Source organism: Gorilla gorilla, chromosome X (genome assembly GCF_029281585.2).
Source record: "Gorilla gorilla gorilla isolate KB3781 chromosome X, NHGRI_mGorGor1-v2.1_pri, whole genome shotgun sequence".
In the NCBI taxonomy this organism is placed as follows: Eukaryota; Metazoa; Chordata; class Mammalia; order Primates; family Hominidae; genus Gorilla; species Gorilla gorilla.
Window position 1 is genome coordinate 58,772,146 of NC_073247.2, and position 13,324 is coordinate 58,785,469.

Below are 13,324 nucleotides of genomic sequence, written 5' to 3' on the forward strand. Positions count from 1 at the left end.
ACTGGAAATATCTTCCTCTAGAATGGTGGTCAGGAACATCTGTCTGCCTTGTTCTCTGATGTCTCTCCAGCACCTCGAACAGTTCTCAGCACTAGTACACACTCATTAGTTTTTTGTTGAATAAATGACTCCTTTGACACCTCAATTCCACTTCTAAGAATCTTTCCTAAAGAAATATTCACACACGTGCACAGAGCTGTGTGCACAATAATGAGAGGTGCAAACAACTGGGGAACGTTTGCAAAGGTTTATTAACTGTCAGTGACTGATACAAGGGAATCGGATGAGGGGAGTACATGCTGAAGAGGAAACAGAGTGAGGGGGGCTTGACCAGGACGCATGGCAATGGAGAAAAGCAGATGGGAGATGCTTATACTGGTACTTGGTGTGTGTGTGTGCGTGTGTGGTGTGTGTGTAAATGCAGAGGAAAAAATCGGAAATTAAACACTCAGACCTCCCCTCAGTAGTCACATCTGCGGAGAGAGGAGGGTAGTGCTGTTCTATGGAGAGAATACCTGACACTACTTGTTTTCTGAGGTAGGTGCATGGATACACAAGCCGAAATATGCATTAAGCATGTCTTGCTCATCAACGAAAATGCTAATGTCTAACAGAATGGCACACTGCAAGAAAATACAACGGAAACGCCAACATCGAACTCTTGGCACGCTAAGAAAAATGACGCTCAACTTTTCACTGTTGTGAACACTTGCTTTCACTTGCTATGCACCTGATGACGAGGGGTCCGCAGCCATGCCCATGTTCGTGAAAGGTCACCACGTTCTGCTTCTCATCATGGGCATGTGTCGTATCCCCCAGGCTGAGGCGAGAAGAGAGAAGGAAAGTAAGTGGCAGTGAGTTCCCACCACGTGGCAACTCAATCTCAACTCCTCCTGACCTGCAGACCCTGCACACTCCGATTCTGCCCTATCTCAGGACCTGCACACGCCTTCCACGGTTCCTCGAAGTGAACCATCTGTTCATGCCACAGTGACTTCCTCGCCTGGGTTTTCAATTCCTAGGCTAGAGGAAGGTGTGGCCCGCACATCAGGGCTGACCTGGGGTTTGGGAACCCACAGCATCCTGGGTAGGGAGCAACCTTGGATATACAGGGCAGGGAGTAGAAAGAGCATGGGAAATTGGCCGGGCACGGTGGCTCATGCCTGTAAACTCAGCACTTTGGGAGGCCGAGGCAGGTGGATCACGAGGTCAGGAGTTCAAGACCAGCCTGACGAACATGGTGAAACCCCGTCTCTACTAAAAATGCAAAAATTACCCTGGTGTGGTGGTGTGCACCTGTAATCCCAGCTACTCAGGAGGCTGAGGCAGGAGAATTGCTTGAACCTGAGACGCACAAGTTGCAGTGAGCCAAGATCGCGCCACTACACTCCCGCGTGGGCGACAGAGCAAGACTCCCTCTCAAAAAGGAAAAAAAATAGAAAGAAAGAGCATGGGAAATCTCAGCATTCAGCCTCAATGCTGTACCCTAGAAAATTATGAGAAGGGAATGATTTGGGGAACAAGTGATAAGATGGGATACCAGTACCATAACAGAATAGCACATCTGCAAGGATGTGGAGGGTGAGCCAAAAGTTCACTTACGGAGTTACTCGTCATCTTCCTCAGGGTCGCTGATCTCTTCATAAACTACCAGCTGCTTTCTCTCACGCAGTCTGTGGGTCCAGGCATGTTTCCCCCTTTTGGGTCCTATGATGGGGAAGAGTTGGAAAATGAGGGTTGGGTAGATTGGAGAGTGTTAGGCTCTGTTTTCTCAAAAGAAGGAGATGCCTCTCCCCTCCCAAGTGCCCCGGACCTTCTTTATCCAGTTTTTCACATTCCCTGGTTTAGAGAGGCTCAGGCCTTAGATCCACACCAATACAGGCCAAATGCCAATTAAAATTTTAGCTTCTGGCTCCTTCCGTTGTCAGGTTAAATTCCCAACCTCTTCACTTACGGGAACATTCACCGATACCTCCTTTCATTCAGCATGTATTTGTTAAGGGCACACAGGCATACCTTGTATTATTGCACCTCATTTTTATAGTGCTTCACAGATACTGCAATTTTTTGGGGGGAATTCTCACCAATTTTATACTTTTCCGTTATTAGTATATCTGTTATAGTGATCTGTCATTAGTGAGCTTTGACGTTATTATTGCAATTGTTTTGTTGCTCTTTAGTCTTTTAAAGTAATTTTTGTTTTTTATGTTAGTGGGTACACAGTAGGTGTATATACTTATGGGGTACGTGAGATGTTTTGATACACGCATGCAATGCATAATAATCACGTCATGGAAAATAGGGTATCCATCCCCTCAAACATTTATCCTTGTGTTACAAACAATTCATTTACACTCTTTTAGTTTTTTTAAATGTACGATTAAGTTATTATTGACTATAATCATCCTGTTGTATGTAATTGTTTTTGGGGTACCATGAACTGCACCCACAGAAGATGACAAACTTAATCGATCAATGTTGTGTGTGTTCTGACTGCTCCACCGATGAGCTCTTCCCCATCTCTCCTCCTTTTCTTGGGCCTCCCTATTTCCTGAGACACAGCAACACTGAAATTAGGACGATTAAGAACCCTACAATGGCCGCTAAGTGTTCAAATGAAAGGAAGAGTCGCATGTCTCTCACTTTAAATCAGAAGCTAGAAATGGCTAAGCTTAGTGAGGAAGCATGCTGAAAGCCAAGACAGGCTGAAAGCTCGGCCTCTTCCACCAAACAGCCAAGCTGTGAATGCAAAGGAAAAGTTCGTGAAGGAAATAATAGTACATAATGCAAAGGAAAAGTTCTTGAAGGAAATAATAATACTAATACTCCAGTGAACACACGAATAAGAAAGCAAAACTGCCTTACTGCTCAAATAGAGAAAGTTTGAGTGGTCAGGATAAAACGTGAAACCAGCCGCAACATTCCCTTAAGCCAAAGTCTAATTCAGAGCAAGACCAGAACTCTCTTCAAGTCCATGAATGCTGAGAGAGGTGAAGAAGCTGCAGGAGAAACGTGTGAAGCTAGCAGAGGTTGGTTCGTGAGGTTTAAGGAAAGAAGCCGTCTCTATAACATAAAAGTGCAAGGTAAAGCAGCAAACCCTGATGGAGAAGCTGCAGCAAGTTATCCAGAAGATCTAGCTAAGGTCACTGATGAAGGTGGCTACACGAAACAACAGATTTTCAGTGTAGATAAAATAGCCTTCTATTGGAAGGAGATGCCATCTAGGACTTTCATAGCTAGATAGGATTGACTCCAACTTTGAAAGAAGTTCTACTGTGGGTAAAATGCTATCCAATAGCATCGCATACTACAGAGAAATCCTTCATGAAAGGGAGAGCTAATTGATGTGGCAAATTTCATTGTTGTCATCTTTTAAGAAACTGCCACAGCCACTCCACCCTTCAGCAACCACCACCTTGATCAGCCAGCAGCCATCAACACCGAGGCAAGATCCTCCACCAGCAAAAAGAGTGTGACTCACTGAAGGCTCAGAAGATTGTTAGCATTTTTTATCGATGAATTATTTTAAAATAAAGGTATGTACATTTTCAGACTTAATGCTATTGCACACTTAGTAGACTGCAGTATAGTGTAAACGTAATGTTTTTATGCACTGCAAAACAAAACAAAACAAAAAAAAAATGTGTGTGACTCACTTTATTGCAGTGGTCTGGAACCGAACCTGCAATATCTCTGAAGCACACCTGTATTGGGTAACAGGCATTGAGCTGAGTAAGATATGATCCCAGGTTATCACAGATAGAATTGCTTGAGCACCTTTCATGTCATCAGGCCTTCTAGATTAAATTTAATGTCTCCAAACAATTTATGAACTATGATTCTTTATTTCCATCTTATGGACTAGGAACCTGGAGCTGAGGAAATTTGGAAGACTTTCCCCAAGTCACGTGGTTTTTTTTATATGGATGACAACTCCAGTCTGTGTCTCTGGAAGTCATGTCTAACATCTCATCTGGAGCTGGGCGAGCTCCTCAGCCCAGCCTGGACCCTGGCTTGTCTGGGATCCATGCCACACACCCAGTCCACACACCTGAACACAGCCAGGGAAGCCAGAGGGGTTGTTCCCGAATTCTTTCCTCTTACCAGATGTCTTGTTAATCTTCTCCAAGGTACTTGGATTTCCCGGGGGGCACAGCTGTTTCCCATCATTTTGTGGGCCAGATGCCTCTGGCACTTCCTTCAAATCATTTTCTTCCTCTGCTGGCTTCTTGGGCATGATCTTTACAATGTGAAGGTCGCAGATAAACAGTATCAGTGACATTTCTACAGTGCTTTAGAGCTTACAAAGGGTCTTCACGTGCATTAGCTTATTCAATGCTCTCAACAAGACTGGGAGAGTTACACAGGCCTAAATTAGGAGAAACCTGGGAGGTTAGAAGGGAAAGGAATGGCCTAAATGAATGGGGTTTCCAGGGCTAGAATGCTTATCTTCACACTCTTTTAAGACTCACATTCTTGCAAACAGCAAAAATCTCCATTTAACTGAGAGTTTGGTATACAGAAGATTTGGAGAATAGCATTCTAAGAATTCACAAGGTCTAGAAAAGAAAGAGCTTCTATAAAATACAAGGGATCCCATATAAGCTTGTAGACAGCTGCTGGGAGAGTAAATGTAAAAACATAGAGAGGCGATAAAACACTGCTGGGAAAGACGGTGTGGGGAGATGAATACAGGGACAGGAGAGGTAAAGAAATGGTTTGCTGAAATTAAACTAGGCAGCAAAGAAAGCAGTACCAGACATGGCATACTACCCTACCGAGGCGCCAACATTGAATGTGGAATTAAGTGAGGTGGTACCCATACCAACTCTGGTTGCATTGGGATGTGTCACTGACCAACAACCTTAAGCTACTTCTTTTTCCTTTTTTTTTTTTTTTTTTTTGACACGGAGTCTTGCTCTGTTGCCAGGCTTGAGTGCAGTGGCGCGATCTCAGCTCACTGTAACCTCCATCTCCCAGGTTCAACCATTCTCCTGCCTCAGCCTCCAGAGTAGCTGGGACTACAGGTAGGCTCTAACACGCACCGTTAAGTTTTCTATTTTTAGTAGAGACAAAGTTTCACCATGTTGGGCAGGATGGTCTCCATCTCTTCACCTCGTGATCCACCCGCCTCAGCCTCCCAAAGTGCTGGGATTACAGTTGTGAGACACTGCGCCTGGCCCTTAAGCTACTTTTTATTCAGCTTCCTCACTTACGAAATAGTCAACAATGCATGTAAAATAGGCTAAGGGAAAGTGCTCTCTGAGCTTGTAAACACTGTTTAAATGTAGTAATAATAAAAAACTAATACTTTTCATGATCCTTCTTTGAATTTGGTCTCCACACTGGCAACCCAACTCCCAGATCCCTTTACCCTCCAAACCAGAGTTGGATCTGCAGTTGTGGGATCACTCATTCAGGGGCCTTCGAGGGATCCCCTGGGCTGGGACGGGGGCTTCCCAGATGCCCCAGGTGCACACAAGGCACTCAAGGAGCTCACAGCAGGGAGGGGCCAACAGTCAAAGCGATTCCTAAGCCATGTGAGTGGCCCCGGTAACAGAGCAGAGGCCAGCTGGTCCTTCCTGTTGTGAGAGTGGGTGTCTCAATGGAAGCACCAGCAGGCCCTATGGGGTGAAGCCCTAGTGAGCAACATCTGAACTTCATAAACAAATGCAAACGTGAATGAGCTTTAAATGGCTTGGAGCTCTGGATCAGACTACCACTGACACTGTGCCCCAGGAAAATTCTCTAACATCTCTGTACAATGATAGCCTCATTTTATTATTATGCTGCTGATAACTATGATCTAAAACATGAACTATGATTCTTTACTTCCATTTCATGGACCAGGAGTCTGGATCTCAGAGAACTTAGAAGATTTGCACCAAGTTACATGTCTTTTATATGGGTGACAATTGAAGTGTGTGGCTCGATAGTATTTGGAGATAGTAATAGAAACATCGTCATAGAGGTCTTCTTAAGGATTAAATAAATTAACCCATGTGAACTGCTTAAAATAGTAATCTGGCATCACTATGAAAACCAAAGAAGTATTAAGGATCACAACTGTTAGTATTAGCAAGCCGTCGGTGCCACATAAGTTATTGTGATAGACATGGGGAGGAGGAGGCAGTGAGGGCATGTTTGATATTCTCCCACTCTTACCAGTGTTCGCATCCGTGCAGGGACAAACGTTCTCTGGTCCTCTAGATTTGAGAGACACTCACCTTCGGGAAGATTCTCTGGAGCCTGCCGAAAGTCATCTGAGGACGTTCAACTGAAAGAGAATACATCAGAATTTTTCTTTGTTGGTAAAGATTTCCAAACTCTAGAGAGACTTCTGTCGCATGAGGGCATTCTGCAGCAGAGGTTGTGAGACCACTCATTGTTGAGGAGTTATTGGAGATTTGCTTCTAAATTATGTTTAGTCATGGTTGGTTCATTTATCTGTGGCATCAATTCAGAATTTTCCATCTCATGGTTTATCACATGGGTATTAAACCCCATCACAGTCTCATCTCATTCCATTACATATCTTTTACTTTTTCCCAAATAGTTAAATTGATTGGTTGGGAATCTAAACTGTAATCACTCAAGATGTGCAACAACTAAAAATCACTGTACACTTCAAATGGTTGAATCTTATGGTATGTCAATTAAGCTGTTAACTGTGTGATGAACCATCGATGATTTAGTCCAGTGGCTCTGAAATATTTTCAGTATAAATATTTGACACTCATTTAATGTCAAAAACTTGGCAGATACTCAAGCACTGGCTTTTCAGACCTCTTATAGTGATTGTGGGAGATCGTAGAATCTGGCCTGTTTAGTTGGGAAGTAATAGGTCTATGGGAGACAGTTTGGACATTCTGACCTTGTCTTGTAACTGTGTTCTCAGAGCAGAAGAGCAAGTAAACACATATGTCCCCTTTATATTCCTGAAATGCACAAAGATCTCTACGCGAAACTTGTCTTTTTTTCACCCTATATTATCTCTGCTCACTGACAAGTGGGAAAGCTCTCTGTGTGTTGGATGAGGGATCACTCTTTCAAACTCTCTTCCAAGCTCATCACGGAGAATTGGGGTTGTTGGGGAATGTGAGGACTATTTGGTTTTGATAAAATACAGAGAAACAGCGATCTTTATTACATAATGTGTTCATCACCCTCACTCCTAAGATACTTATCCAATACCTACATGCTGTTAATGAAACAAACTCCGGAAATTTTTGGCGGATCTACAGTTTTAACATTTTCTTTTTTTTTTTTTTTTTCACTTTTCACATTTTCTTAAATGTCCTTTGATTCATTAACAGTGCTTAGGAAGAACAACATGTCATTTAAAAAAGAAATATTTCAAACACACAGAAAAGTATGGGGAACAAAACTGAGTACAGTCGGGTCTCAACATTACCCCACAGTTATCTTAGATCTGATTTATTTATTCAGAATATTAGCAATAGTATAAACAGTCCAGGAGTGGTAGCTCACGCCTGTAATCCCAGCATTTTGGGAGGCTGAGGCGAGTGGATCACCTGAGGTCAGGTAGTTTGAGGCCAGACTGGCCAACATGGTGAAACCCCGTCTCCACCAAAAATACAAAAATTACCTGGGTGTGGAGGCGAGCGCCTGTAATCCCAGCTACTCGGGAGGCTGAGGCAGGAGAATCGCTTGAACCTGGGAGGTGCAAGTTGCAGTGAGCTCAGATTTTGCTGTTGCACTCCAGGCAGGGTGACAAGAGTGAAATTCTGTCTCAAAAAAAAATAACAATAACAAAAAACACAAAACACACTATCAACAAGTCACAGCTGAAGCTGTCTGTGCAGCACTCGTCAATCCCTGCCCTCCCTCCCTCCTCCACTTACAGCCAGTCACCTTAATTTGATGGCGTTTTATTCACATTCATGTTTGTATACATTTACCATTTACTTATTATCCATAAAAATATATTTTCTTGTTTTGCATGTTTTAGAATTTTATGTGATTGGCCTCTGTAGTTAACTTTCTGCATGCAATTTTTTTTTCACTCAGCCCCGATGTGTATGAGGGAACAAATGCCTGAGGATCTTTCCCAGGTAGCTGAGCTGAAAAGCAACTGGGCTTGAGGAGACCCTTTCCAGCCCCTTCCAGTCTACTCACCCTGATTCCTGTGGTTTCGATCGTTACCAAAATCATTCCCGTGGAAGTCTGCAGCCCGTTTACTACACATGAAAGGTGGGAGGGTGACCTTGAAACCTAGAAAGGAGCAAAATGTTTATTTCCTAAGAGACAAGCTTGGGCCTGGCACGGTGGCTCATGTCTGTAGTACCAGCCCTTTGGGAGGCTGAGGCTGGAGGATTGCTTGAGGCGAGGCGCTCAACACTAGCCTGGGCAACACAGAGAGACCCACATATCTACAAAATATAAAATAAAATTAGTTGGGCATAGTGGCACGTGCCTGTAGCCTCAGCTACTCCACAGGCTGGGCAGGAGGATTGCTAGAGCCCAGGAGTTCGAGGCTGCAGTGAGCTATGCTTGCACTACTGCACTCTTCCCTAGGTGACAGAGTGAGACTCTGACTTAAAAAAAAAGAGAGAGAGAGAGAGAGAGAGAGAGACAAGCCAAGAGAAGGAAGGGAGGGTGTGCGTGTTGGGTGGGGGGATGCCGGGATGCCACAGAGACAGTTGGGCTCATCAGAAAAGACGCCTATGGGAGAGAAACGTGCAGGATCCAGGTATGAGCTCCACTATGGCCAGTCCCTGCCCTCAGCCCTGACAGGATACAGAAGAGGAGAACACCCAGAAGCTGCCTTGTGATTTTTCCCTGCACAAAAGGAAAATGTGGGGTACTTTCTGCAGCCTAAGAAGTAGCCAAAACAGGAAAAGGGATGCTCATGTGTCCCCAGGCTTGTCTGTTTCTAGAACTTTCTGTTACCTAGTTTAGTCATGACCTCATAGTTTAGCTTCATATACACATAGATGATTTTCTCCGAGGATTTCATCTTTTCCCACTCTTTCTTAGAGAAGTATTTGGCAATATCATCGAAGGCCTGGAAAAAAAAAAAAAGGAATTTTGGCAGTGACTCAGCTAGGCATGTCTGCCATTCAGCTGGAGCCGCTTCCTGTGTGCGGGATCTGGGAAGTGGGGATGATAGTCTGTCCTGGTTGATGCCATGGCTAACTGACAGAACATGAGGGAACTTCCCTAGCTTCTCCCCTGCCACACAGTAGGGCTTCAGTGCTGCTGGCTGGCTCTCCTCCCACCTTCCAGAATGGAGTGGGAGTCACCAAATGAAGTGCAAGGTCAGAGACTTGTCTCCAGGGATGCTAGGTGATGACAGAGCGAGGGTGGGAGGCTCCCAAGGGTCCAAATCTCCCCTGAGACCCTGCTCCTTGTCCCTAGTACCTCTGTCCTCCCCTCCTCAGAAACCTGGTCACCCCACACTGTCCCCTGGGCCACTACTCTGCCCCCTCCAGGTCACCTCACCTTTCGTAACTTCTCTGATATTTGAGCATCATCCCTGGGTCTCCTTGCAAAGGCGTCGTCTCCGTTCATGGCACTGGGAGCAGTCTCACCTGCGAGAGAAACAGCCTGAGTCTTTCCAGCCTCAGGACCTTTGGTGCTCTGGGCGGGGTGGTGCACGCCTGTAGTCCCGGGGCCGAGACGAGAGGATCGCTTGAGCCCAGGAGGAATGATTTGAGTGAGCCTTTTTTTTTTTTTTTGAGACAGGGTCTCGCTCTGTTGCCCAGGCTGTGTTGCAGTGGCGCGATCGTGGCTCACTGCAACCTCCGCCTCCCGGGTTCAAGCGATCCAGCACCTGTGGGCCTCCAAAGTGCTGGGATTACAAGCGTGAGCCACCACGCCCAGCCCAGATTTTTTAAGTTACTACAGAGCTCCTAGGAAAAATCCCCTACCCGAAAAAGTTAGAAACTGACAGGAAGAATTTGAGATGGCGACCTGCCTCACATAAATACATTATTAAAATTAGATAAGAAATGCACCACGGGGGAGGGGAGGGGTAGGAAGAATGGAAAGAGAAAATCAGCGCATGCTTACCCTGATGGTGGAAGAATCAAAAGAGCAAATTGGAGTGTGCGTACTCTGAATTTAAAGTAGCCAATCCAAGGGGATGCTTTCGGCGGGAAAATCAGAGTCTCCCCTCCCCCCCGCCTTGGGAAGGTTCTGTCCCTAGAGCCTGGACTGACAGACGCCACATCAGCTTCGCTTGTTCCGCCTACTGTTCTGACTTCTAATTGGCCAGATGGAGTTCACTAACTGCCCTGATTGGTCCATCATCCTTGGGCAGTGACATTGCAGAATGTTGTCGCCTCCTCTGGCCACACTTTGCGCGACAAAGTGGGTGGCCCTCAGGCGCCATCAGGAGATTTTGAACTCTCCGAAGACCGTCCCTGGATCTTGGGTTAAACATCTGGATTCTAGTCTGAACCGTGGGAGGAAAAAATATAGTCGATCTGTGATTTTTCTATTTGAAAGACACAGTGTTTTCCAAACTAGCACATTTGCGGAGGTTTGCTGTACTTAGTCGTGGAGTTCATTCTTCAGTGGCTTCTACATCTGTTGGAACTAAAAAAACAGTCCAAGGCCCTCCAACCTCTTTTATTCTTTTTTTTTTTTTGTAGTTTTCTTTTTTTTCTTTTATTATTATACTTTAAGTTTTAGGGTACATGTGCACATTGTGCAGGTTAGTTACATATGTATACATGTGCCACGCTGGTGCGCTGCACCCACTAACTCGTCATCTAGCATTAGGTATATCTCCCAACGCTATCCCTCCCCCCTCCCCCCACCCCACAACAGTCCCCAGAGTGTGATGTTCCCCTTCCTGTGTCCATGTGATCTCATTGTTCAATTCCCACCTATGAGTGAGAATATGCGGTGTTTGGTTTTTTGTTCTTGCGATAGTTTACTGAGAATGATGATTTCCAATTTCATCCACGTCCCTACAAAGGACATGAACTCATCATTTTTTTATGGCTGCATAGTATTCCATGGTGTATATGTGCCACATTTTCTTAATCCAGTCTATCATTGTTGGACATTTGGGTTGGTTCCAAGTCTTTGCTATTGTGAATAGTGCCGCATTTTTGGAAGGGAATCTAAGTGTGGTGCGCACAATTACCATCCTTTACCTGTAGCCCTGGAGAGAGGAAAATGTATTTACTTATGGGATGTGATTGTGGTATTGGTTACATCCGCCTTGGTCAATCCTCCCATCTCGTTCTCGGGACTACAGGCATGCACCACCCTGCCCAGGTTTGTTTTTGTTATTATTATTATTATTTTTTAGTTGAAACTGGGTTTCTCTATGTTGGCCAGGCTGGCCTCAACCTCCTGGGCTCAAGGGATCCTCCCGCCTCCTCAGCCTGGGGACCACAGGCATGCACCACCCTGCCCACGGTATTTTTTTTGTTTTTCAGTAGAAACCGGGTTTTGCTATGTTGCACAGACTGGCCTCAACCTCCTGGGCTCAAGCAATGCTTCCACCTCAGCCTCGGGACCATAGGCATGTGCCATTCTGCCCTGATAATTTTTTTTAGGAGAGACAGGCTTTCGCTATGTTGACCAGGCTGGTATCGACCTTCTGGGCTCAAGCAATCCTCCCACCTCAGCCTGGGAACTACAGGGGTGAGCCACCCCGCCCACGCTATTTTTTGTTGTTCTTCTTGTTAGTAGAAATGGGGTTTCACTATGTTGGCCAGGCTGGCCTTGACCTCCTGGGCTCAAGCAATCCTCCTGCCTCGGCCTCGGGACCACCGGCACACACCACCCAGCCCCCACTAATATCTTTAATTTTTCTAGTAGAGACAGTTTCGCTATGTTGTCCAGGCTGGTCTCTACCTCCTGGGTTCAAGTGATCCTCCCGCCTCGGCCTCGGGACTGCAGGCCTGCACCACCCTGCCTTTTGCTATGTTTCCCAGGCTGGTCTCAACCTCCTGGGTTCACTCAATGATTTGAACCCGGGAAGGGGAGGTTGCATTGAGCTGAGATCCCACCACTGCACTCCAGCCTGGGTGACAGAGAAAAACTGTCGAAAAGAAAAGGAAGGGAAGGGAGAAGGGAAGGGAGAAGGGATGGGAGAAGGGAAGGGAGAAGGGAAGTGAAAGGAGAAGCGAAAGGAAGGGAAGGGGAGAACGGAAGGGAAGAAGGAAGGGAAGAAAGGGAAGGGAAGATGGGAAGGGAAGACAGGAAGGGAAGATGGGAAGGGAAGAGAAGAAGGGAAGAGAAGAAGGAAGGGAAGGAAAGGGAAGAAGGAAGGGAAGGGAAGAAGGAAGGGAGGGAGGGAGGAAGGAAGGAAGGAAAGAAAGAAAGAAGGAAGGAAGGAAGGAAGGAAGGAAAGAAAGAAAGAAAGAAAGAAAGAAAGAAAGAAAGGAAGAAAGACCAGCTGAGTCTCCGTAAGAACAGTAAGCTTTGTGGTATTTTATCTTACCCTCGTCCCATCTCATGATTCCAGCTTGGTTCTGTTTATTGTTGACGAAATACAGACAGGAGTGGCCAGAACTGGTAGATGGCTGGCTGTTGATCATGAAAATGTTAGGCCTGATATAGTCCTCCTTGGAAAGGCCCTTTCTGGGGCTTATACTCTGTGTCTGCGATGCTGTGGGACGATGACATAATGCTGACCATTAAGCCAGGGGAACGTGGGTCCACATACGGTGACAATCCACTAGGCTGCCAAGTGGCCATCGCAGCCCTTGAAGTTTTAGAAGAAGAAAACCTTGCTGAAAATGCAGAAAAAATGGGTATTCTCTTGAGAAATGAACCCATGAAGCTACCTTCTGATGTTGTAACTGTTGTAAGAAGAAAATAATTATTTTATTTATGTATTTATTTGCTTAAGTCACAGGTTCACTCTGGTTGCCCAGGCTGGATTGCAATGGTGCGATCTTGGCTCACTGCAACCTCTGCCTCCTGGGTTCAAGTGATTCTCCTGCCTCAGCCTCCTGAGTAGCTGGGATTACAGGAACGCACCACTATGCCCAGCTAACTTTTGTATTTTTAGTAGAGATGGGGTTTCACCATGTTGGCCAGGCCGGTCTCGAACTGCTGACCTCAGGTGATCCACCCACCTTGGCCCCCCAAAGTGTTGGGATTACAGGTGTGAGCCACCACGCCCGGTGTGGAAAAGAATTATTAAATGCTATTGTTATTAAAGAAACCAAAGATTGTGATGCTTGGAAAGTGTGTGTCTAAGACTTCGAGATAATGGACTTCTGGCCAAGCCAACCCATGGCGACATCATCAGGTTTCACCTCTGCTGGTGGTCAAGGAGGATGAGATTCCAGGGTTAATTGTTATCATTAACAAGACCATCTTGTCGTTCTGA

At 45.6% G+C, this 13,324-nt stretch overlaps 1 protein-coding gene and 1 pseudogene across 3 annotated transcripts; one reads left to right on the forward strand and one right to left on the reverse strand.

The window, feature by feature from the left end:
• Positions 1-292: 292 nt before the first annotated feature.
• Positions 293-9,534, reverse strand: LOC115930107 (protein SSX4-like). 3 transcript variants are annotated; one of them, XM_031005990.3, is made up of 8 exons: positions 9,466-9,534; positions 8,914-9,028; positions 8,140-8,235; positions 6,228-6,277; positions 4,105-4,240; positions 2,447-2,551; positions 1,603-1,707; positions 293-820 (listed from the first exon to the last, which is right to left on the reverse strand). In XM_031005990.3, exons 1-7 carry the CDS (start codon positions 9,532-9,534, stop codon positions 1,607-1,609), a joined length of 672 nt encoding a protein of 223 aa, XP_030861850.2. In that variant the 3' UTR covers positions 293-820; positions 1,603-1,606. The 3 variants fall into 3 exon arrangements, with proteins under 3 accessions (XP_030861850.2, XP_063559319.1, XP_063559320.1); XM_063703249.1 differs by lacking the exon at positions 293-820 and having other exon boundaries at positions 1,612-1,707; positions 2,397-2,551; XM_063703250.1 differs by lacking the exons at positions 293-820; positions 2,447-2,551; positions 4,105-4,240 and having other exon boundaries at positions 1,612-1,707.
• A 472-nt stretch (positions 9,535-10,006) lies between these two features.
• On the forward strand, positions 10,007-13,324 carry LOC115932085 (ornithine aminotransferase, mitochondrial-like; annotated as a pseudogene).